Source organism: Myotis lucifugus, unplaced genomic scaffold (genome assembly GCF_000147115.1).
Source record: "Myotis lucifugus unplaced genomic scaffold, Myoluc2.0 scaffold_77, whole genome shotgun sequence".
Lineage (NCBI taxonomy): Eukaryota > Metazoa > Chordata > Mammalia > Chiroptera > Vespertilionidae > Myotis > Myotis lucifugus.
Window position 1 is genome coordinate 203197 of NW_005871125.1, and position 26546 is coordinate 229742.

The following is a 26546-nucleotide window of genomic DNA, read 5'->3' on the forward strand; positions in this document are numbered from 1 at the left end:
TTTTTGAGGACAAGCATTACCTTGGCCTCATCTCTGTGCCCCCTCTCCATCCTTGCCCATAGTATAGGGGCTCCATAAGTTTTGTTTCTTGAACTGGGGTTTATGGATCCTCATGCATTCTGGGGATTCCACAGGTTCCAGACTTGTTACATTTCGTGTTTTCACTTGGATTATAATTTTAACACTCATTTGGTTTAAATATTTTCATACAATAGAGCTCCAGAGTTGCTGAAGTTGATGTTTCTCAGACTGATTTTTTTTTTTAAGAGTTGACTTCAGTCTGAGGAACAAGGCAATGTCTACTTATTGGTTGAGTGAATGTTTATCTGTTGAATCTGTGAGTGAGTGAATGGATCAAGCTGTCCCTTAGCCAAACGCCCACAGCCTGAGGATTCTGCCAGGGCCGCGGAGCAGCTCCGGGGGGTAGGACAAAGTGTCAGAGGCTCTCACGTCAGGTCTGACTCAGGATTTCCTCCCAGCTGACCGGGTAGTAGGAATTCTCCTAATGACGGGTTCTTGTCTTCAGAGACTAACCACCTTTTCACACAGAACCACAAGATGAGTTTCCTTTTCCGACGAGAGCAACATGACTTGGAGTCACAGGCAGCCGACCCGCACCACAGCCCAACAACGTCACTCCAGAAGGGGGCTGTTTCCAGAATCTTCCACTGAATAACCTCAGGCCCAGCTCTTTCCTCTGGCCTGCGCCTCATCCCTGGAGGTTTATTCCATTTTCCTCTCCTTTGGTTTTCAAAGAAGTAAAAGGCGTAATGGTTTGGGATATAAGCCCTGGAGCCAGCCTGCTTGGGTTCCAATCCTGGCTGGCTACTTGCTTCGCTATGTGTCTACCGGCAAGTTACTTAACTCTACCTCTGATTCCCTTTCCTAAAACCATGAAGATAATAATAACAGCGGTAGCATTCTGGTCAGGATTAAATGAGTTAATGCAAATATCAAGTGCTCAACACAGTGCCCAGCACATAAAAGAGCTTTTTAAGTGCTGCTACTGCTGCTGTTGTTATTAGCATCACTATCATCTCTATCCTTTCGACTCTGTGTTCTGATTGTAAATAATTGACCATTCTGTGGTGCAAGGAACTCTCATCCCAGGTTTCTGCACTTGTGCGTTTGAAAACATTTCCTGAGAGGTTTTCAATATTTTCTTTTCCGATCTGATTGATTTTGTGGCAACACATGCTCTCCCATTTGGCTCCTTTCCCCCTGCTCGATTCGTTATAGAAGTGTTCCTGTTCCTCTTAGTTTTATTTTTTGTTTTTCCCTCCCAGGGCAGCCATGCCAAGCCCTTCCTTCAATTGTTTCCCTCGAAAGACTATTTTGTACTGTTTTCTACCCATTGCCATGGCTATTCGCTGCCCTTTCATCCTCTTCTTATAAACTATTTCTACAAGTCTCTTTACTGTGCTTGTCATTCACGTCAGAACTCCCTCCAGGTTTTCGGTGTCTTTGTGTTAATGGAGTGTAAAGAATGTACTCAGTTTTCCAGATGTGCCCTCGCCCATCACACTTGTTCCAAGAAAGACCGGGACCTCATGCCTCACAAAGCGTGTTGGCAGCATCGAGTGACTCTGGCCTTTTTTGTTGCCTCCTGACGTTGAGACTCATGTGTAATCACCCCTGGCAACACTCTGCAATTGATTATCTGGCCTTCTAATGATTTCCCCCCAGATATATTAAATCTCTTCCTCTCTCCCTTAGGTGAATTTCATTTGCTTGCCCATATTGCCATTATATTATGTGGAGTTTGAAGTTTTTCTCCCCTTTGGTGCTGGCGTTCAACTTCACTTACTGCTCTGCTATCTGAATATATCACCAACAGGCCACCGACCCGCCCTTCCATATCATTGTCTCTGGGAGGCCACTGAACACGTCCCTTCACAGCTGTTTAAGAAGGTGGTGGTGGTGGTGGTAGTGCCAGGAGAAAGATCACAAAGACTTGTTATAATTATTTTTTTTTTTTTTTTTTTTTTTTTTTTTTAAAAAATATATTTTATTGATTTTCTACAGAGAGAGGAAGGGAGAGAGATAGTTAGAAACATCGATGAGAGAGAAACATCGATCAGCTGCCTCCTGCACATCTCCCACGGGGGAGGTGCCCGCAACCCAGGTACATGCCCTTGACCGGAATCGAACCTGGGACCCTTCAGTCCGCAGGCCGACGCTCTATCCACTGAGCCAAACCGGTTTCGGCTATAATTATTTTTTACTTTAGGCCATGCTACTCTGTCCAGGACTATTTGTGCCATAATACATAGGAAAGTTTCCTTGAGCTATTTAAAGCAAAGGTATTTAATTTTATTATTATTACTATTGTTGTTGTTATTAATCCTCACCCAAGGATATTTTTTCTATTGGTTTTTAGAGAGAGTAAAAGGGAAGGAGGCCCCAGCTGGTTTGGCTCAGTGCATAGAGCATCGGCCTGAGGACTGAAGGGTTCGATTCCTGGTCAAGGGCACATGCCTGGGTTGCAGGCTCGATCCCCAGTAGGGGGCATGCAGGAGGCAGCTGATCCATGATTCTCTCTCATCATGGTTGTTTCTATATCTCTTGCCCTCCTCCCTTCCTCTCCGAAATCAATAAAAATATATATTTTTTTAAAAAAGGGAAGGAGGAAGTGGGACAGAGAGAGAAAGAGAGAAAAAAGATGTGAGAGAGACACATCGATTGGCTGCTTCCCACACACACCCCAACTGGGGCTGGGGATTGAACCTGGAACCAAGGTACATGCCCAGAATTGAACCTGTGACCCTTTGATGTGCAGGCCAACGCTCTAACCACTGAGTTACACCGGCCAGGGCAAAGGTATTTATTTTAAATCAGCAATAGTAACTACACAAAAGATTTCTGATGCTGTGGAAAAGTTAAATCTTATTCAATATAAAAAATGATATGCTAACTGAGCTTTTTTACTCTATGTAACTGATAGATTTGGGTCACAGGATTTCACGGGTCGTAACTAGTAATACACATCATTTTAAACAAAGTAAAAATTACGATTTCCTCTTATGTCAACCCATCTGGTTTCCCCAATTAGGTTGTAAGTCTAATGAAGACAAGGATCTTATTTTATATTTCTTCTCAGCCCAGTGTCTAGTGAAGTTCTAAGAATGCTCAATAAATAGCATACTGTGGAATGCTAGGTCTTCTGTTATGTACTCATAAAAAGGATATTAGTTTGTCTTACTTTAAGTGAACTCTACTTTTATAAAATCCTATATTAGAGAATAAATATACTTGCCATAAGTAACATAAATAAATTTTATAATATGAAAGACATGAAATTAGAAAAGTTGACTAATGTGTATAAATTGTTTTGTTACAAAAGAATATTCTACAAAAAGTTGTACTGCAGATCTCTGTTAAATATTGCCCTTTATACTTCAGTGATAGGTAGAATTAGCAAAACTAAAATTTAATTCACATGTGATTTCAGGTATCACGTGTTCTGATTATAATCTGAACACTACAATTTTTAAGTGAATCAATAGAATAGCTGCAGTGGCCATAATAAAATGACAGTATAATTTTGGACAGGAAAGAAAACTTAGGAATCCTTCTAGTCCAATCTCTACATTTTATCGGTTGGAAAACTGGCCTCTCTACAAGTTCTCAAAAACAAATGAAAGGCCGAATGAGCTAGGACGTGACTCCAGGTGGCCTCAGTCTTTGTTCAGGGTTTTTGCTAATACTCGATGCTACCTCTGAAACATGGCTTATCCCCTTTACCTTAAAACTAGGGCAGGTTTCACATGCATGTCTATCCCCTCACAAGAAATGCAAGCTAAAAAAATTTTGAGCATAGAGTCAGGCAGGATATTCATTTTTATGATCGATAACCCAATGTCATTCCCAGTTCACTTGTCAGAACATAAAATGCAATAGACATGTTACTGTATTTTCCCTTTCTCGAACATTTAAGCGGTTGTGGACTCATATTTTCCATGAGTAAGTTTAGAAAAATTTAGGCTATAGCCAGTCCAAAAATATGCCTCAGTTCTGAAAAAGAAAAATCATGTCATACAACAGTAAATATAATATTGGATCAATTCGATTCATTTAAATCCATGTATTCTGGATTCTTCCCAAAATAAACCTCTTAGTAATTTGTCTTCTCTGAGCTGTTCTTCATAAATCTAATTGCTGCTTTGTGCTTTTCTCTCGATGGATATTTACGTCTAATACATATTTCAGTTTCCTTCATTATTTTTCTTCGGTTCTCAGCTAAATGTTCCAAATAATATATTCATTATTAAGACAACAATAAAATCTTTATATGCTGGCTCTTTTCCGACTAGTCTAGTGGCTCATGAATAATTATGCTGGTTTAATACCTACTCACCAGTTCTCTTAATTTCCTAAGGTGCCTGTCATCTTGATATGCTTATTTGTTTATTTTCAAGTGTGTCACTGTCCCTGGTTAGATCAATAATTATTGCCACAAAGACATCTTTGCTTCCTAATTGTCTCAGACACTTCCATATGCTCCCATCAAAGATAAATTTAAACTATGTAGATCCTATCACTGCCATTTTAGCCTTCCATTTATAATTTTTCTGATTTACTAATGGGCACATCAATATTTGTTTTCCACACTAAGTGTCTGGATGAGTCCTTGTTACCCTTGAAAAAATGCCTTTAATTTTGCAGGATGACTCACTATAAATTCCACTATTACCTAAGTGTCTGGACCCCCAGGGAGAAGGCTGGCTTCAGAACCTGTCTTAGTTTCCAAGAACATATCTCCTCTCCCTGAATGAAGCAGGCCTGCTGGGCTGAACAAAAGGTCAGACGCTTGTCATGGGCAAAGCCTTAGGATGTGCAATTTCATCCTGGACCGAACCCATGAGTTAGAGTCGCACACTGGAGAGAGCCCTGAGGACCAAGGTCCTGACGCCTGGTCTTCCCATTAGAACATCGAATGTATCACTTCAGCGAGTCAACTTAATCTTGTGGGTCTAAGGGAATTGAATGAAATTATCTCTGAGTTTCATTCAAGTTCTTGCAACCCATTTTAGGGTGGATCCAGCAGAGCATGACTGAAACAAGTACATGTACAATATTGTCAACTATAGTCACATTGCTGCATACCATGCCTCCAGAACTTATCTTGTTTTCCCCCTTTCTTGGTTTAGCCCTGAAACAAATTAGCAAACCCTCGTTGGCTGCTCTCAGCCCTGCAGGATGCTCTGACTCACCCTGCATCTCTACTTATCACGGACATTGTCCATATTGCTCTGGATATGGTGAGAGTCCCAACCCTCCAGGCTGTATGTACGCTGCTGGGAAAAAATTATAGGGAGCCTGGGAGTTAAAAGGAGCCTGATCTCACACAATGCTTTCCAGGAACAAGACAAAATTGGGTGGTTCAAATCAGGAACCATTAGGCATCAGGGGACCATTGCTGATTTTGCTTCTGAGCTGGTCACACAATTTTTGAAATCCCCACTTCAGTTATAAAACAGAGCCAAGTACATTTGCTGTCTACAAAGCCCTACAGGGATGCTTGATGGATTTGCAAATTGCTTCAGAGCTCTCGGATAAAAGGTGCTATAAATTTAAATCACTTATGTGAGAAACAGGATAAGGGCCTCGGAGTAACCTAGTTTCTTTCCTCAGCACAAGCAAACACCCCTGAGATTCCTGGGAGGAGCTTCCTCTGTGAGCGGCTATCTTGAAATGTCTGCGAATGGCAATGCTGTCATATTCACAATGAATAGTTTCATCCACAAATAAAAAGTATTAAGCGCCCTCGGGGTGCTCTGCAGAGGAGCCAATGGCCACATGTTTCCTGAGATCAGTGGGAAAGATTAATTTCACTTTTTGAAGAGATTTAACAGAAAACATTTATCTGAAATCCTTTACTTTTAAATCTTTGGGATAGAGAATTTGTAAAATCATTTCCACTAAGCTTTAATGATAGGTGGTTCTGAAAAACCTATTTTGCATTGTAGCCCCTCTAGAATCATTCTTACTTCCTTTCATGAAGAAATGCTGAAAGCATCTAAATGTTGGAAGAATAAAGGCTTGGGTGAGGGTGGGGGCGGGCAGCCTTACTAGAAAGAGCCTTGCTTCTTTCTTAGAAAAACTGGCATGATGCTTATGACCTCTCTTGAAAGCGGTCCCCAATTTTCAAAAGACCAACTAACCCAAACCTTCCTCTTGCCCTATGTAGGTTAAACAATGATAGCAGGTATAGCAATTGCCTTCCTTTCTTGGAAGGTGGAGGTGAACATCTGAGACCTAAAAATGACCACAACTTAAGCTAAAGAAACTCCAAATCTTACTAAATTATGAATGAATAAATAAATGCATCAATAAGGTACACATCATTGATTTATTCATTCAATGATTTATTCATTCACTAAATGATTGCAATCATCTACTGTGTGCCAGACCCCGAGGAACAATCAACAGAAATTTACCAACATCTAAAACAAGCCTCAGGCTGTGCCATGATGGCCTGAGATTCGGGAGGTTGAGGTAAGCAGGCAAATGGGAAGAAAGATCATCTATTGTAGGTTCTCCTGGAAAATTCCAATTGCTGGCTGCTCTGATGAGCACAACATTTTCAGAACATGTCCACTGAGAATCATTCTGTCTTCTCTCTAAGGGGCCTCTCATTGGTATATCCTTCAGAGTGAAAAAGTGAGGGAAGGGAAGGATATTATACAGAAGAGAATACCCTAAATACTTCCACTTAGGAACTTATTGGATCTTCATGTATTTCACCGGGCACTGCATTTTCCTGTGTCTAAGACGTTTTATCAGAGGGTCACGGGTCAGAAAGTTCACCCTTTACCTGTTCTGTAGCCAGTGTTGTTGAGATACACAGCAAAAGTCCGAGGTTCGTGCATCGCCTGCCACGAGGGTGAAGAGCAGTTCTCGTTGTTGGTGTAGACGTTGTGGTTGTGCACATACTTCCCAGTGAGCATGGAGGACCGGGAGGGGCAGCACATGGGCGTGGTCACAAAGGCGTTGGTGAAAGTGGCCCCCCCATGTTCCATAATCTTTCTCGTTTTGTTCATGACTTGCAGGGACCCTGAAAGGCACAATTCCAGTGTTGTTTAGCCATTTTTGTCTTGTCACTCAGTGACTCTGTTCCCTTGATTTATTCATTTCCTTCCCTTGGCTTGAAGAAGCCTATAATTTCACCAGCTCTCATTTCCAGAACAAAATTAAAACATTTGGGATGCTACTATGTCAAGTATTTTGCAGAATAATAAACACACTTCAGCTTCTCTCCTCCTTAATCACAAGGGGGAAAATGCAGGCTAATCTGATAATTAAAGCTGGAATTCCAGATACGGAGCAGATTCAAAGGCCAGCCGCCCTTTGAAGAGCACAGAGAACGGTAGGCTCTTACATAACATCAAACCCCCCGCCCACCACACATGCACAGAGCTAGTGACATTGCAGCGATGCCTACAGATAGTGCTTTAAAAAAAGAGGAAAACATTTTTTCTACTAAGTAAAAGTCCCTCCAAAATGCCTGCATTTAATTAAGAAAACAACAAAAAAAGATGAATGTAAGTTGGTATCCTCTAGCAAACTCCCCAAATGCCTGCCCAGTGTTCCTCTGAGGATAGCACTACCAGCTTACATTTTCACCTGTTTGCATGTAATTTCAAAAGACAGGTTGTTTGCTTGTAAGAGAGCCATGATTCTAGTGCACTCAAAAGTACTTGCGTGGTAGAAAAATATTCCGTTTTCACGGTCAAAGATGAAATTGTAACCTAAGATTGCTGAGGAAGAAAAAAAAATCTATTTCGATTACTCTATCCAGCCAAACACTGCAGCTGAAACCCATCCAAATACTGCAGAGAAAAGCACAGGCCAGAATTCAATAGTCTTTTCAGGACTTGTCAAGAAATGCACTACAGAGCGCCACAGCCGAGCCCACTGCATTTGAATCCTGGAGCCGCACATTTCCAACAGGTCCCACTTCTTCCAAAGAAAGGGAGAAAGTCTGTGTAGTTTTCCAGCAAGGAAGGGAATCGTAATGCAAACCAGGCGAGCATTCACAGCAGAAGAGAAGCGTGCCACCGTCCAAAAAGCCACAGTTTGCCTGATTTTTTTTCACATGCCAGCTTTTACCGTGAGGCAAACAGGAGGAGGCTTTCTAATTGGGTCTCATTAGAGCTCCCTAAACTATGCTTCACTTAGGGGATCCCAACTGCTTCTTCCCCTCTGGGTGTCTTCGGGGGGACCCCACAACCTTTTTGTAATCAGTGAATAACATGTCATGAGCACCCATTTTATGCTGGGCATTTTTATCAGCCTTGCACTCTGGGCTGGGCCCCAAGTGAGGCATGAACAAAGGAAATGGAAAATTCTCTGCTGCCGCTGGTCTTCAGTAGTAAATGATCTAAAAGAAAACCTACGTGACAAAAATCCTTGGGTTAATTGCAAAGCAACATACACATCAGAATGGAGGTGCAGCAGTAGCAGTACCTCTGAGGTGAGAGGGGACCTAGAGAGACTGTTCAATAAGGGTTCTGAAACCAGAGTTGAGAACAGAGGGAGGGAGAAAAACATGCGACGGGTGAAGTGGATTGTTGGGAGAATGGGGAGGATGCTAGGAAGTGGAGTGATGAGTACACCACAGTGGTTTCCTGGAATTGAAAAAAATATGGAGAAGTCTCTTGAAATGTGGGAGCCAGAGTGAGCAAAGAGCTGGAGGCTGGGTAGAGATATTTGGATTGGATAGAATGGACAAAAGAAAGGCAGAGTAGGTTCTTTGCCAAAGGCATGAAGAACATGGTAAGAAAAAAGTCTTTGAGGGGTGTTGCTGTGGCAATGGGAGTACAGGCAGAGGAAGGAATAGGCTGGTCCATCAAGGGTACAGCCAAGAGGTCACTGAAGCCATCAGGCCACAAGGTGATAAGAACCTGAACTGGGTTGTGTTGCTAAAATAGAGCGACTCTATGAAGCAGATCCAAAGACTTCATAATGCATCAGAAGGCCATGAGTTAACTAATATCTCAAAGATTTCAGCATGAAGAAAAAGACTGAAAAAATAATTGTTTCACTGTTGGCCAAAAAATAAGTAAAAGGAAATATTCCCTAGGGATCAAAGAAGTTCATTTTAAAAATGTTGCATTTTGTATTTGTGTTGGTTGATCCTACAGAGGGAAGCATCCTGGAGATAAGTAGATGACTAGGGACATGGCATGGGAGAGAGTGAGAAGTACATGCTGAAGTCTATCAGTTCCCTCTCTTCTTCAGACATCCTCAGTGCTTACTCATTGTAATATCCTGAATTCTGGGAAAATTTTCATTTCCTAATAATCTCTTTGTTTCAAAGAATGAGCTCTCAGAGTTTTCTTTATGAGATTAGCTGGATTCAAATTTTAAAAAATGCAGCTGGAAACCATCTTTCAAGGTCCCAAATAACAAAGCTACAATCTCTAGTTTATAGATGCATTTGGAGTAAAAATATAGGATGGTAGGTGGAAATCGGATCTAAGCTCAAATAATATGAAAATAGGCTAAAACTTAGCCCAATCGAAATCTTTGGAATTGCCCCAGCCAGGACTCACCTCACTCTAAGTATTCTTAACAATTCCTGCCAATGCTCTGCTTCCAACTAGTCCCATGTCAAAGGGATCCATAAAGAGATTTGGTCGCCACCATCACTGTGACCACCACAGCTCCATCACTGGGGCTCCTGAAAGGGGCACCTAGCTTGAAGCTTCTTAGTAAAGAGAAAATTCTGAGACATCCTTCTCCAAATTTAAACATCATCTGGAGAACACATTAAATCACAGAATTCTGGGCCCACCCAAAGAAATAGACATAGTAACACCAGGGAAGGGCCTGAGAACTTGCATTTCTAACAAGCTCCGCGTCCATAGACCACACTTGGAGAAGTATTCTAGGTTGGACACAGAATTAGGGAAGCCTAAAGCTGGAAGTGACTTTAGTGGTTGCCTTGTTTTAAGTGATCTAAGTGGCTTCGACCATGTTCAAGGCTATCAGATGTTGTGTAGACAGAAAAAGAAAACACTGATTTTATACTTCCTCTCAGGTTCTCCTCTAAGAGCTCCACATACATCAGCTCATTTAATCCTGACAACAACCCTTCGTAGTAGTGGTGCTGTTTTTATTATTCCCAATTTATGGATGTTAAAACTGAGATGTAAAGGCTTAAATAACATACATGGGGCCACACAGAGCGCAGATGCAAATACAGGCAGTCTGCTCCAGAGTTCAGCTCACGAGACTGAGCACGGACTGTGACACTGATGTTTTCAAGACAGAGAAAGAGAAATGATGTCTGCTTGTGGTCAAGATATGCCTCCCTCTCTGTAGTCTCATATTCTGCTCCATCTGGCCTTTAAGGGGAGATACTGACAGACACTAATGCCTGCCTCTTCCCCTCCCAAGGGTTGAAGGGATCTCAGTAGCTTAGGCCCAGGAGAAGGGTGAGTGGGCTGAAGATGGGTCTGTCCTTCGTAGGTGACAGCCACAATGGTGTCATGCTCAGCTTCTGATCTCAATGGACTCAGAGGATGGAGTTCAGGAATCATACCCCTTCTCTCTGTAAAGCAAGCTAGCATGCACCAGCGAGGTAAGCACAAAGCATCTTCTGTTTATGGCTATGCAATGATTAATATTGGTCAATAACACTGCCTTGCACTGCATCTATTGCCATGTGACTGTACCATTGATTTTTCATTGGGAAGCTCTATAAAAAAGTTTCCTGTAATAGAACTCATAATTATGCATTTACAGCTATTGAGAGGAGTGGTGGGACAATGTCCTGTGCTATGGTAGGAAGGGCAACAATGTCCTTTGTTTTAAGCTGAAGCTCCTCACCTCTCTGGGTTTCAGGCCTTTGGTGCCTAAAATGCAAACCATGCTGGTTCACAGTTATCAGAACAATTATTTCACAGAAATGATATGAAACTTAAGATGGAAGACTCATGACAATATTCCCACAGCAGGGCTTAGGAGGATAAGAATAAGAAGAGAAGGAGACTTGAACTTGTGGGACAACATCTGATTTTGCCACAGATTGGCTTGAGCACGTCATTTCTCTCTTTTCATTTGTGCTTTTCATCTGTAAAATGGAGCTAATAACAGTTCCCCTGCCCAGTTTACAGCATTGATGGGGAGCCAATGGCGCAGGGCCACAATTTCACTTGGTGCTCACCTCAACCCCATGTTCAGTTTTCTCATGCCTTTCCCATCTCCCTCTCTGTAATCTACATCTCAATTCCAAAAGCTGGGTTAAGAGTAGAGAGGTTACCCCAGACTGAATGTATCCCTGAAAATTCGTACGTTAAAACCTAAGACACCAAGTGATGGTAGCAGGAGTAAGACCTTTGGAAGGTGATTAGGTCATGAAGGTAGAGTCCTCATGAATGGGATTAGTGCTCTTATAAAAAAGACTGCAGAGAGCTACCTTGACCCTCTGCCAAGTAAGGACACAGTGAAAAGACAGACATTGATGAACAGGAAATGGGTCATCACCAGACATGCTCTCTGCTGGTGTTTTGACCTTGGACTTCCCAGTGTCCAGACTATTTATAAGTCACGAAACCCCCCAGTCTATAAAGGGTTATCACAGCCCAAAGAGACGGTGATTGAGGTCAACTACTTTTTCTATTCTTTAAGACTTAAAATGTTAATGCTGGCTTATAGTTAAAAATATCAGTTAATCCCCCCTGCCACACAAACTGCCCTTCCCCCTTAAGCTAAAAGCCTGACTTTATTACCATTTACAGTTCTCCTGTGAGATGGGAGCCTGACAGGGATGCAATGAAGGGACTGAAATTAGGTCCAGCAGCTGGCATAGGGGCACTGCTGACTGGGCTGGCTTGAGGACAGGGAAGGTCCCAGCCACAGCTGAGCCTCAGGACTGCCAAGAAAAGCTGTCCCAGTGCCAGAGTTCCAGGTTGGGACTGGGGAAGTCTGCTCCTGCTGTCACAGGGGTGGGGAGGCTGTGACAGCATTCGGCCGTGGACCAGAATGCTGCTCGGACAGCGGTGACTGGGAGGGGAGAAGTGGCACCCTTTGAGAATCCTACAGGGTCCACCAGGTTAGCAAGCTTGGTGGAGTTACAAATCCAGCCTCCAAGACAAGTCCTTTGGATGGACTAAGTGATAGGATATTGGGGCTGGATGGAACCACAGCTAGGAATTTAGATTATTCTACACACGCTGCCTACTTATCCCCAAATCATCTGTGTGAACAGGTCATAGAGAAAATGTCCCACTAATCTGAATGACTTTACCAAAATCACTGTATTCACATGTTAAAGTTTACAGCAAAGCTTTACCTTCCCTGATTCAACTATCGTAGCATTTGATTTTTCAATATTTTATACTGTCAAACATTAAAGTTTTCATCCAGCCTATTTATCATGACCAGGAAATCTCACAAAACCTGAAATTCAGTAATGACCATTGTCATCACCATCCCTTACGGAAATCCCAGGCATGTGGGATTCATGCACACCTGGCTTCCTAGGGAGACACTTCCCCGTGTGGATCGTAATGGTTCATGGTTTGATGAGTGACAACAACAAGCACACACAGCTCTTATTAATTGTACAGGGTTGTTTCTTGATGTCATCGTTTTGTGATGAAGAAAGGCTAGTGCTTTAAGTGTATAATGGTCAGTACCGAATACATCACTGTTAGTTCCTCATGCATTATGGAACCTTAAACAGTGACATTTCTCATATTAAAAATGGTTTTACTCGTCTATTGAATATTTTAATTTTGAAAGTATGAGAAAAAATAACATGATAAAACAGCATAGTGTCTTCTATCCCAACTATGGAAAGGTAGAAAAAAACCAGATACTTCAGCTAAAACCAGAGGAGGGAAATCAAATTTGGGGAAGAAGGGACCAAGAAGCAGATTAAGGGGGCAGGATGGGAGAGGTCAATGGTGGGAAAAGGGGACATGTGTAATACTTTCAACAATAAAGATTAAAAAAATAAAGAAATAAGAATGAATGAATGAATGAATGAATGAATAAATAAATAAATAAATAAATCTATCCGAAATGTTTCCAGTCACTAGGATTCATTATTTTTTCCCCCCAAAGAGCTAAAAGGCCATTAAAAGTGGAGACTAGTTTCTTAAGGGGATGGAACTTAAATGTCTACAGAGCTAAACAGAGAAGGTAGGCAAGTGAAGCCAGCCAGGTATAGGAAAAATCACAAGGCCTTTGTCTTTTCATATTCGATAGAAATGTGGGTGTACAGAACTCTTCCCTGACCAGAAGGAAAAGCACAGTATGGGTGTGATGATAAATGGCAGCTGCTCCTGGGTCTAAGTGTTGGGAGCAATGGAGAGCTGGGACCGTGATGACCTGGGGAGGACATGCGCACTTAATGGGGTCGGCTTCAACGCCCCTTCAAGCATCTAACAGAAGGCTGCCTCATAGGAAGGCAAGCCCTTATTCTTCTGGATTTAAAAAAGGTAGAAATCTGGATTTTTTTAAAAACATAAAATTACCTGATTTTTAAAATGTTGCCTTGATCTGAAAAAGTATGCTGGTCAAGTAAAACATATCGATGGGCTAGCTCTGCACTATATATCCCATTTTTGATCTCTACTTTAAAGAAACAAGGTATTTTCATGTATTCATGGTTTCTTGATTCCACTATGACAGTGATGGCGAACCTATGACACGCGAACTCATTTTTTTGGTTGATTTTTCTTTGTTAAATGGCATTTAAATATATAAAGTAAATATCAAAAATATTTGTTTTACTATGGTTGCAAATATCAAAAAATTTCTATATGTGACACAGCACCAGAGTTAAGTTAGGGTTTTTCAAAATGCTGACACGCCGAGCTCAAAAGGTTCGCCATCACTGAACTATGATCTAAGAGAAGCATTGGTGAGGTTAGCATTACTAAGATGTTAGCATCAGCCCAATTTCTTAAGAATATAAGGAATGCCACAGTGATTCAGATAAATGGCCCAATCAGTTCAAGATTTTGTTTCTCAGAGTGGCTCCCAGGAAGCATCTGGGAAAGATTTAACTCTCATCTCTTTGACTCAAGTCCTCAAAAATGAGGGTAGTTCCACAAGCATTTCTGATTTTCTTGTTTTTGATTCATAAAACATCTCAAGTGCAGAGATAGTATAAACAACACATCTCCTAGTTTTACCAAAGCTTAGTATCATAGTCACTTCAGATATATTTTTTAAATTTAAAAGTAAAATGTGGACCCTGTCAATGCTCTTGGTTACCATTTCTTCCCTAGAGGTACCATCATCCCAAACTTCATGTTGATCATGTCCATGAATGTTTCCCTAGCTTTAAAAAGTGTTAATCTGCCCTAGCTGGTTTGGCTCAGTGAATAGAGCATCGGCCTGAGGACTGAAGGGTCCCGGGTTCAATTCCAGTCAAGGGCACATGCCGGGTTGTGGGCTCGATCCCCAGTAGGGGATGTATGGGAGGCAGCCAATCAATGATTCTCTCTCATCATTGATGTTACTATCTCTCTCTCCCTCTCCCTTCCTCTCTGAAATCAATAAAAATATATAAAAAAATAAAATAAAGTGTTAATCTTCTATCCAGTAGCTTAGTCTAAAAATCTGAACTATTTATAGGTATAGGCACAACCTGAACAACCTCTTCAGTTCTAGAAAAAAAAAATCCAGAAGTAAGACCAATGACCTTATTTAATATTTCCACATAATTAAGTTTTCTCCTGGAATAAAGATCTTTGTTTTTCCCACCCATCTTGAGTGAGATGACAAAAAAATGTAATAATGAGAACAAATATTCTTTGGATAAAGATAAAGCGTTACCCACATGCAAGGTTCTAGCACTTTCATTAATGAATTCCTTATATGTCTTACTCCCTTCACAAAGTACTATTTTATTTTATTTGTTCTCAGACTGAATTGAGGGAGTGGCCCCCCATTCTTCCTGAATAAGAGTTTTCCTGGCCAGCCTGAGTTCATAAACTTTGATTAAAACCCTTCTCAGCCTTTGTCTTTCCAGACAAAGAGGTAGAATTGTTTTATTTCCCCCCAAATGAAAAATATTCTATTGCAATTTTCCAAATTGTTTTTTAAGCCTTTTCTAAGTCTGTTTATATTTCTGGAGGCACAGTAGCCAAGATTGCCTACAGTATTACAGGTGCAACATGTTTTGCTTCGGTGAAGATTTATTCAAGCATTTGAACATTACATGTAAGTAAACAAAAAAACAAAACAAAACCCATCCATATCAAAACACAATGAGATACCACCTCACACCCATTAGGATGGCTACTTTCAAATACCAAATGTTGGTGCAGATGTGGAGAAATGGATACCCTTGTACACTGTTGGTGGGATTGTAGAATGGTGTGGTTGTTGTGAAAAATATTATGGTGGTTCCTCAAAACATTAAAATAGAACTATCAAATTATCCATCAATTCCACTTCTGGGTATACACCCCAAAGTATTGAAAGCAGGGTCTCAAAGAGATGTGTTGTTTATACTGTCTCTGCACTTGAGATGTTTTATGAGCCTGTATTCATTTCTGGGAACGATCTTAGCTTTTTCAGACCTTTCTGGGTCTACTTCAAGTTTATTTCGCACCCACTGTATTTCCAGCACAGTCTCAGCATCAGGATTGCAACACAAACCAGCACACCTCTGCCCTCTAGTTGCTCTCGGTCAAGTGGAAGAGTGGGTACGGAAGCACACGGGGGATGAAGGGCCACACTGGCAGCACGTCCATGGTGGTGCCAAGGTAAGTTCCGTGGACCCTGCTGGAGGGGAGGATGGTTTTGGTGAGGAAAGGTCCCTCCAGGGCAAGGCATTTGAACTGAGTCATAAAGAACAGATAGGGCTTCTCCAGGTGCAGAAAGGGGGAAAAGACAGTGGGGACCAGATGTGCAAAGGCATGAAACACAGGTGAGGGAGATGAAACCACAGGATTCCTTCAGGGAGGTGTCAGTTGTCTCCACAGAGCAAAGTGGGGGAAAGGAAAGTAGTCTCACAGACACAGGCAGGAGCCAGATGGCCCAGAGCTCATTTGCTTTTGGAGAAGAGAGAAAAAAGCTGGGAGGGGAGGTCTACAGATCTTGGCTATAGCAAAAAGGATGGAGTTGAGAGATGTTAAGGAAGGCGCATTCAAATGTGTTTACATCATTTTACTTGCTCTGCAAGTGATTAAAACCTGAAACCACCAGCCACGTACATCCTAAAGTCATACCTGCAAGATGTTTCACGTTGGCATCGTGCCTGAAAGCTATACTCTCGCTTAAAAAGTGAAGTGAGAAAGAGCAGACCCTGTGGCTCATTACCCCTGCCGGCTGCTAGTGCATTTGCTTCCCGCTGAACCCAAGGAGTTAACTTTGATGGAATTCCATGGCTTGGTTTCCAACTGGAAATCAAAGTTCTCTTCCCTGGAGATCAAGTTCCCGCATGGAGGGTTTTCTCCTCGAGAACACTAAGTCAGAGGACCTCTGTCATGAAGGCAGGTACCCTGCTAGCGCCACGTCTAGAAGATGCCAGCGATGTTAAGTTGGGCGTGCTGGACAGATAAGCCTAGCTGAGTGATGCCCGACAGCGAGGAATTTGGGTCCAGGAATGGAAATGAGAGGTGGTGACAACTTGTCAGGTCGAGTTTTTTTATCTGTCCTGGGTCACCTGGAAGAACTTGACCCTCGGCGTACAGACAAGACCATGGGGCTGGGCCAATAGAGAAGGTGAGAAGATAAGAAACCCAATCAGCTAAGACAGAAGCTAAGCTGGTACCCCCGGATTTGGGCAGGCTCTCTAAGTGCCCTAGAGTTAATCCAGCAGAGCTAAGTCTTCAAAAAGGTATCACATCTTAGGTGGTAGTAGTGAACTGGTAGTAGTGAACTACTACCAGAAAGTATGTAAATTTCAATTACCTAACAATTATTACAAGCTGTGAATAAATCATTCACTCTAACACTAATAAACCATTGAAAGTTCCTCAAGGATTTATCTAGGTTCGTATATATCGCATAGAATTCCAGTCAGAATGTCATACTCTTTGAAACAACTTTGCCCAAATATTAAAAAAAAAAAATTTGACCAAGAGTTCCCAAGGTCCACCATCAAATCCTTGACTTCTATAATATTTAATCCGGGCTTCCTCCCTCCCTCCACCCTCCTGTTCTCTGAAGCCCCTCATACTGTTTCAAAAGTCTAAGACCAGAAAAGTCCTGTTGAAACACAAACCGAATGCCTTATCCTCAATACAAGTTCATTTTTATAATCTAGGTCATTGGTTACGAAGGTATAATGAAGTGCCAAGCCCCCAAATGTTCACTGACGGTTACTGATCGTGAGGAAGGTCAGCGAATCATTTGAGCAAAAGAGACTAACAAGCGGAAAATCGGGGGTCTCACCCAGCTCCACATCCTGGTCGTCGGTGAGCACAAGGATAATGTTGGGCCGGATGTTCTTTCGCTCCTGCGGTATCCGTCCTCGGAACCTCGGGGACCTGACCGTGGAACCGAGGCTCCCCAGCAGCTCCGCGCCCAGCACAGCCAGAACCAGAGCCCAGCAGGAACACTTCATTCTGTGTGGTCCGCTGTCGCAAGCCCGGCACAGCGTCCCAGCCTCCTGGCTTCTGCAGGACTGAGCAGTCAGAGAGAAAGCGAGAGGGAGAGACTGAAATGAAATCCAAACCCCAAACACAGTTGCAGAAAAAGGGCTTCAGCTAAGTGAGACCTGGCACATTCGCTGGCGGGGAGCAGGCTGCACAGGAGTCAGAAACCGCAAACCCTCGCAGGCAGGCGCTGGGTCTTTTTTTTTTTTTTTTTTTTAAAGCACTTGATTATTTTGCAAATTCACTTTCTTCCTTTAGTCTCATTCCAACTTTTCCTATTTCAGTTCATTGCCAAGATATCACTTCCAACACAGGGCTCGAATGCAAACGCTTTCTGACAAGGGCTAATACCTTGACTTAGGTATCCTGGTGGAAAAATCAATTTCTCTACTCAGAGATGTTCAGAACATCTGTAGACGGGGTCCTGCAACATAGGAGAGAAAAATACAAAGAAAACATCGGTCAAGGATTTTGAAACAGTTTTTTGATCTGAATTAGTCTCTTAAAACAACATAATATGTGTGTTATATATTCATATATTCTATCTATCTATCTATCTATCTATCTATCTATCTATCATCTATCTATCTATCTATCTATCTATCTATCTATCTATCTATCTATCTCATCTACAAGCCAAAAGGGAGAAACAGAATTAAATAACATTCACAACTGCTAACAAATGACTTAAACATCTTCATTCCCATAATCAGCTCTATAAATAGCACTAAGAGTACCATCCCCACTCACACCCTAATTGCACTTTAAACATCCCCCCAAAACTAATGACGGGTCAGGAAGAGCCAGCGGTGCCTGTGAAACCACAGTGCATCTGCACAGCGCATCCATGGGGGGTTTGGGGAGGGGGGGCGTCTGGCACGAGGGGTTGTATTGGAGGAGCGTTAACTCACCTGCATAATACGATATTGCGTACTTATCAAGTAGAATGCAATGCAAAGCTGTCATTTGTCATCTGCATTATGTCACTCACTACCCAGGAGAGTTCTTTTTTGCTGACAAAGACTTCACAGAAAGGAGGGCAAATGTTCCCAGCCTCTGAAAACCTCCTAACTGTCCTCCATCAATCACCAGGGGGAGAGGCGCTTCCTCCGAGCAAGGCTGGTCCCTCTGTCCAGCCCGCGTCCTCAGCGCGCTGGCGCCTAAGGGGACAGAGCCCTCCTTTGACTGTCAGCACCAGCCTCACTATTATCAAGCCCCGGTGCAGCGCCGCCAGCACAGAGGTTGCGCTTTGCTGCCGCAGATCTAAACCTGCAAAGCAAAATGATTGATGGGCTCCGAGGCTGGGGGTTAGAGGCTACTCTCCCACGTTAAAAAATAAATAAAATCCAGAGGGAGCACCGCAACATCTTGGCCAGCCTGTCCAGGAGGGGCGAGTTTGAAAGGGCTGGAAAGGCCCCTGTTGCTTTGGAACACAAACTTGCCACAAGCTTTTCTCGTGGACTTCTGAAAGATGGCAAAGGGCTCATTAAAAAAAAGAAAAAAATCTGTCCCTTGGAGGTCATGAGGCAACATCTGTACGAGAGTTCAGGCTGCCCTAACATTAACTAGGAGGCAGCCCCCTTCATCCGCCCCTCTGTCCCCACACACCTGAGGGTCTGTATTTTGATCTGCAACAATAAACTGGCATCAGATAAATAAATATAATGAGCTAAGTGTGAGGATAGCGTAGCAGGAGGGAAGGGCCTCCATCGCTCACTTCCACGCCTTAAATTCTGGAGGGTGGTGAAGGCCGTGGGAGAAGAAAGACCCTGTATTGTGTACCCCAGCCACACACAGCATTTTGTTTACATAAACACCCCCCCCCACATTATTTTAAACTTTATGAGCTGTTTTGTAAACAGTTCTAATGCTTTTCACTCTGCAGCCTATAATTAGAGAGAAAGAGAGAGAGAGAGAGAGAGAGAGAGAGAGAGAGAGAGAGAGAGAGAGAATGCAACTCAACAAGAAATAAGCTTTTAAACAAAAATCTAGTGTCTGCAGCAAGGCAGTCCTGACTCCATGATCTGCCAAGCAACCAACAAGCTATCTCTGATGGCCCCTGTGGCTCTAAGAGTCCATGTGGAAGGGTTTTCTTGGTAACAGCCCAGGGTTATTTCCATCATTGCTGGGCATGCTGAACACTGGAAGCCACAATTGTTCTGCACCGACTCTGGTTTCTGTGCATTTGTTTTAAATCATGAGAAAACTGATATGAGCACAAAGGGACAGGAAAATGAAAGAAATACGGTGTCAAACAATGTCTTTCTCCCAAAGAGCATGCACCAGGCTCTGTTAAATACAGAAATTTCTTAGAGGGTTGGTCCTTTAAGCAGCCAAACTTTGCCCACTTCTCAGACTGAGCAAGGGTGTGTGAAGAGAGTGAGCAGGGCTTTCTTGCATCTTCTATCTTAGAAACCAACCTCTGCTGACGGCAGTGACCGGGCAGGACGGTCAGACTCACTGTGTGGGGTTTAGTCAGCCACACACGCAACTGAAAATTCCGACAATTAAGATGCTGATAACATTCCCTGGAACCCGATCAACATGACTATTCTTCTCCTTATCTTATTTACTTTACTTCTTCCTTTAGGAAAAAAGGAAATTAGTATTAATGGTCCCTTATATAAACTACATTGAAAATCATTTCCTAATAAAGAGAAGGAGACAGAGTAGGTGGCTTCTTTTCTTTTCCTTCCTCCCCTTTTCTTTCTCTCTCTTTCTTTCTTTCTTTCTTTCTTTCTTTCTTTCTTTCTTTCTTTCTTTCTTTCTTTCTTTCTTTCTTTCTTTCTTTCTTTCTTTCTTTCTTTCTTTCTTCCTTTCTCTCCTTTTTCTTTAACCTATAAAGCCACCTTCCTTTCTGGAGAGCTGAAGGTGCAGAAGAGACCTACATTTCTTCCACCACCATTTATAAGCAATTGAGGGGATTTTCTGTAAAAGTCCGGAATTGAGTGGTGGAGAACTCTCTGACAGGTCTGGCCAGCAGGAGTGCTCAGTCCTTTATCTCTCCCACTCCCGCCCCGCCTTCGTTCAAACATACAAAACACACCACTGTGCACAAACTACACACAGACAATTCTTTATTCAAAAATGACCTTTTAAAACCTGTCATCCTCTCACTGCCTGGTTTCCAGCCCCAGAAGGAAAAGAAGTAAAGAAGCAGAAGAAAAACACCATCAGACAAAATGCAGAACTGGACAAAGGAGACAAGGATGCAATGTTTGAATTGGATACTTTGTGGTGGACGGCAAGTGTCCTTAGAGACTACCAATTTGTCTTGAGAAATAGTGGGAAATGGGAGAAATGTAAAAAGAGGGTTTTCTCACACATGGGAAGGGAGCTCGAGGACCGGTCTCCAAGCCCTAGAATGAAAACAGCAATTGTGGTTCTGGCCAATCGTGTGCAGTTTACAGGACTTCGTTCAGGGCAGGAAGCCAAACTCTGAATGTGACATTAAAAGTTTCAAGTCACATATAAAAGAAAAAAAGACTGGAGGACTTTAAGCCACCTAGAAAGTTGAGTTCACTTATGCTCGGGTGCCATTCCCCACACTCAGTGTCCCTCCCAGTGGGTTTAAGGGGATCTCTGACTTCACCAAGCCCCTCTTGTCCCGGCAGCTGGGGCGGAGGTGGCCTTATGCTGACAGTGTCCTGCTCTGTCCACCGTAGCAGTTCTCAAAGTGTAATCTGAGAATTTGGGGAGACCCTGAGATCCTTTGGGGGGGTCCATAAGGCCACAACTATACTGATAAGCATACTGACATGTTATTTGCTTTTTAAAAACATTTGTTGATATTTACACTGATGGAGTAAGAGCAATGGTAGATAACACGGCTTTTGTCTCAGGCCTAATGAAGGGAGTGTCACCTACAGTTAAAAAAAGCCAGTTTTATGTAAGACGAAGCAGTGAAATGATTAATTGTATTAAACCTGGACCCTTGAATGCACAGCTTTTCTTTTTCATTTTCTGTGTCAGAAGATGGGAGGTACATAAAAAATAAACAACATATCAAGGACTTTGCCACCCGGGCAGGTGTGACCGCTGTCTCAGGGAAAAGCACCTGTGTGACTAGGTTGCGAGCTGAACTAGACACGAATTTTTCTCGTAAACACTATTTTTACTTGAAAGAATTATTTGGACTTAGATATTTGGCAGGCATTTTCTCCAATGATGAATGAAATGAGACTGTGTTTTCAAGGAAAACAACTGGCAGGATTTGTTGTGTTTGTTGCCAAGGATAGAAAGCTTGCTTTCAAGTTAAAATCAGAATTTTGGAGAACTTGTATCCGCCACTGTGAGCTTGGCAGCTTCCCGATACATAAAAGTTTTCTGATGACATTGGTGTTGATATTAGCATATTAACAAGTGTTATTTTTTCAGATGGTAAAATGTCAACATTTTAGAATATTTATGTAATTCAGGGACCCAATATTTCCCAAATGACCAAATACAATGCTACAAAAGTCATACATGAGTAAAAATGTCCAATCAAAGTGCAAATGACCATTGAGTATTGGAATGTTTACTGGTATGGTTTCAAATTTCTTACTATTTCTAACCTTTAATACATTTTTAAAAAATTACTCCTTGTCAAGTCTGGGTAGAGTATCAAAGAAGACCTACAGGTATCTGCATAAGCTATTAATTTATTTCTTCTCTGCCAACTCTTATCCCTGTGAGGCTGACTTTTATTACTGTACTTCAAGAAAACAACATATTTCAAAAGACTGAACATAGAGCTGTTATCAGAACCCAGCCTTCTTCTATTCAGATAAACATGAAAGAGATTTGCAAAAATGCAAGGCGATGCCACTTTACTCACCAATAGTTTTTTGGTTTGGAAAATATAGGGATTTTTCATAAAATGTATGATTTAAGTTAACATATACCAGGTAATAGATTTGTTATTCTTTTCAAAGGGATTAATAAATATTCTTCAAGTTTCTCAGCTTTAATGTCTAAGTGTCAATAGCTAGAATCCACACAAACAAAGGCTCCTGTGGTCTTCAATAAGTTTTCATGTAAAGGGATCCCAAGTCTAAAGGGTTTGAGAGTTGCTGGCCTATAGTTTACCTGCCTCCACAGTTCAGCCCAGACTCTCACGTCGAAGGCTGGAGATCTGGCCTCATTCACAGACTTCTCAGTCACTTTTCCCCCCCTAAAAGCCTTGAAACTGCCTAAGTTCTAAATGCCTGGTGTCATACAGAAGTTATTAATAATGAATGATGACATTCTGTGTGTGTGTGTGTTTTTTAATCTGAGGGTAACACCGAACTTCACAAATGAATGCCCACACAGCTAAGCATGTGAGAGGCAGGATCAGAACCACTAATCAGCACAGACATACACCTCCCAGGAATGGGACAAAGCACTGTTTCTAGAACAAAGCAATGCACCCCAGAGTTACGACAGAGGGGAAAAAAAAGAGAGACACCATAACCAATCAAAATAGCCGGGGAGATGAGGCCAGCAGCACAAATTGTTAGAAGCGGAATTTAGCCAGAACACACTTAGTTTCTGGTCAGAGTGAAGCAAAATAGGATTGTACCAGCAAAGAGTTGGTAATCACATCGGCCCACATGCACCACCAATCTACATCCTCACATTTCTTAACGTCAGTTTACATGGCCCTTTTCCCTTCATTCTGGCTTTCAGATTTCCCCAACATCACTCTTTTCTTTAGTGAAAGCCTTCGGGACATGCTGTCTTCTTTATGATATATGTGAAATGGTGAAGGAGCTAATTTCTTCGTTTAAAAAACCCCCTCACTTGCAAAGTTCATCTACGGTTAATCCCCAGAAAGCCTGTTTCCCAACCTAATTTATTACAACTCCAAGCAAAGAAGAGAAACAACCGTCTTCTTCTGGTGCAGCAATAATTTTTAGAGCCTCTAACCATAAATCTCCTCCAACAACTGGTGTCAGCTGGAAAGTGCGCATCTGACCTGGAGCACCTTTGAGAAAATACGTGGCGAAATGACGAGCGCCCCCTTGAACAATGTTTGCTTTTCTTCCTTCTCTTCCTCCCCCCAACGTTGCGAAGGAACCTTGAAAAGTCATTTATTCAACAAAACTGTTAGTGTCGGTTATCTGTGGGGTCTGGTGAGGGCGAGAGACGGATTTTATTTTTTACTTCATTCATGCCTACATTGGATTTTTTAAAATGCTTTATAAAGTAGAAGTAAGTAAATTTGAGTTTTCTAGGTCTAGGTTTTTCCTGTCTTCTCAAGGAGGAAGAAAATAGGAGGTGATACGAATGAAGTGAGAGGCTAGAGCAGGAAATGCAGTTTTGAGACGTGGCCCCACAAAGGCAGGAACCCAAAGCACGTAAAAACGAGTATACCAAGGGCATTTAAGAGAATGCAAAAAGTCTAAGACTGAGATTTGTCCCACTTCTTTCAAATCAGATTAGCAAAACAAAAGAAAATGAAGTGACCTAAAAATTATAAAAAGAACCAGAAGGAGCTGATATCTCTGAAGCAGATGTTACCAGGTGTATAAAGCAGTGGTTCTCAACCTTCTGGCCCTTTAAATACAGTTCCTCATGTTGTGACCCCAACCATAAAATTATTTTCGTTGCTACTTCATAACTGTAATGTTGCTACTGTTATGAATCATAATGTAAATATCTGATATGCAGAACTGTTATGAATCGTAATGTAAATATCTGATATGCAGGATGGTCTTAGGCGACCCCTGTGAAGGGGTTGTTCAACCGCCAAAGGGGTCACGACCCACAGGTTGAGAACCGCTGGTCTAAAGAGTAATGAGATCCAAGAGAATGAGAACAAAGAGATTATTGGAGTTTCAAAAGAGGGGGCACTGGAAACTTCAGTTAATATGGGTTTGGTGACTACACAACAATATTGATGAAAAGAACTACCGATGTGATCTTAGGCATTTTAGCGAGGGTCTTAAAGTGTATGGCTTATTACATTAAATGTCATTAAATTTGCCACTGGTTTTACATACTTATAGTTTATTTGTATTGAAGTGTCTCGAGGTATTGCATCAGTCAGCAGTAGTTTGTTGTAATATCGATGGCTTAACATAATAAAAGTATGTCAATCACTCGTACTACAAGTCACACATGGGGTGCTGTGGTCGTTGGCTAGTCAGGGTCACTGTTGTCTTGTTGCTACAATAACTGGACCAAGTAGCAGAGGAAGAAAAAAATTGGAGAATCTTGTAGGTCTTCTTGGCTTCGACCTGGAAATGACTCAGTCACTTCTAACATTTCATTGGCTGCAACTAGTCATGTGGCCCCATCCAGCTGCAAGGGGGATGGCAACCTGGTGGAGCGGATGAAGTGTGCTGAGCACTAGTGACTATGCCACAAGCATCAAGTTTCATTAGGACCTTATAAACTTATCTTTCTCTCTGAAACACACACACACACACACACACGTATATATGCACACTTAAGGTATGTGTATAAATATTTTTACACACAGACAGACACATATTTCAAGTAGTAAAGAAACATAGACTTCTTCGCAGCTTAAAGTTCAACCATTTTTAGGTACTAAAAATGTACTTCTAACAAATTTGGGTGGGTTTTTTTTGACATGTTTCCTTCTAGTTTGTTTCCCTGATATACATAATCTGGCACAATACACGTGTATTTTAAAGTTCAGCAATTCTTGTGATACATTTAAGTTGAAGAAAATATTTTGAAAAAAGACACTTAGATGCCATATTTATATTTCAAAAGCATTCCTCCAAACATTTTCTTGTGTTAAAATCTATGTGAGGAAAGAGTAATATCTGACTTGACTCTGTAAATCAATCCACAAAGAGAATTTCACCAGGTGACTTTCTGTCTGGTCAAGCTCGCCACCAATAACGCTCTTTATCATTTCTAAGGGTTTAAATACAAAAGATGGAGATAGGAGTTCCTTCTGAGGGATCCTGCTGGCCGCACACGTGATGACCAACAAAGGGAAGCCTGGGCAAGGAGAGGAAAGGAGGAACACTCATTTCAAAAGACGACGAAAGAATCTACTTCCTGGTTTAAGATTCAGGGGTAAAAATTATGGAAAAATAGCTGTTTCTTTTTAAAAAAATAATGTGTTACTTACAGGAGAACCTTTAAAAAGCCCACAACCACAGTTTACTCAACTCCTTTGCTCAGCGACATTTCCAAGGAAACCTTAAGGTTTAGATTAGTTCATGTAGTGATATTTCAAAAATACTCCTTCATAAGTTGTACTGGAAAATATTGTGCTGCAATTTTGTGTTATCAATTAAATATATAATTCCAAGTCTTTTTGTTGTTGTTGTTAATTCTCACTTGAAGATATTTTTCCATTGTTTTTTCAGAGAGTGGAAGGTAGGGAAAAAGGGAGGGAGGTAGAGAGGTAGAGGGAAGGAGAGAGAGAGAGAGAGAGAGAGAGAGAGAGAGAGAGAGAAACATTGATGTGAGAGAGACACATGGACTGGTTGCCTCCCGTAATGTGAGAGAGACATATCAACTGGTTGCCTCTCATACACACCCCGACCCGGAGCAGAGAGTGAACTCACAACCCAGGTACATGCCCTTGATGGGGAATCGAACCCAAGACCCTTTGGTGCACTGGCTGATGCTCTAACCACTGAGCAAACCAGCCAGGGCTAATTCCAAGTCTATTAATGACAAAATCATCTTAAACGTGTATATGTACCCTGTGCTATGTACCTAAATCCCTGTGCTATGCTCAGATAATCATCTCTCCTTTAGCTGTATTCGCATCTCTCAATGATTAACTTGCATACCTGTACATTTACCAAATAAAAAGAGCAACTCTATGAAAATTTCAAGTGAAATTCAGGCCTGCAATCTTGGAAAATATAATTTTAGTAAAACAAAGTAACTAGAGATCTTTCTAGGGAAATTAATTTATTAATCTTAGCCATAAAGCATGCATAAAGCGTACAATGAATGCTAATGGTCTATTTTTGTTGCTATCTGTTTGGCATTCTTGCCCAATTAAATTCATCA

The 26546-nt window shown here is 41.8% G+C and overlaps 1 protein-coding gene across 5 annotated transcripts in view; it reads right to left on the bottom strand.

Moving 5' to 3' along the window:
• SULF1 (sulfatase 1) overlaps nt 1-26546 on the bottom strand; it is a 158235-nt gene that overhangs the window by 58794 nt on the left and 72895 nt on the right. For 2 of the 5 annotated variants that reach the window (XM_023755415.1, XM_023755413.1), the window contains exons 1-4: nt 19991-20154; nt 17922-17994; nt 17368-17599; nt 6818-7057 (exon numbers count right to left, since the gene is read on the bottom strand). In XM_023755415.1, the coding sequence (XP_023611183.1) occupies nt 6818-7057; nt 17368-17539 (412 nt within the window). In that variant the 5' untranslated portion in view covers nt 17540-17599; nt 17922-17994; nt 19991-20154. Of the gene's footprint in view, nt 1-6817; nt 7059-17367; nt 17600-17921; nt 17995-19990; nt 20155-26546 lie in introns of those variants that run through there. The other 3 variants (XM_006090596.3, XM_023755414.1, XM_023755416.1) reach the window with 2 other exon arrangements.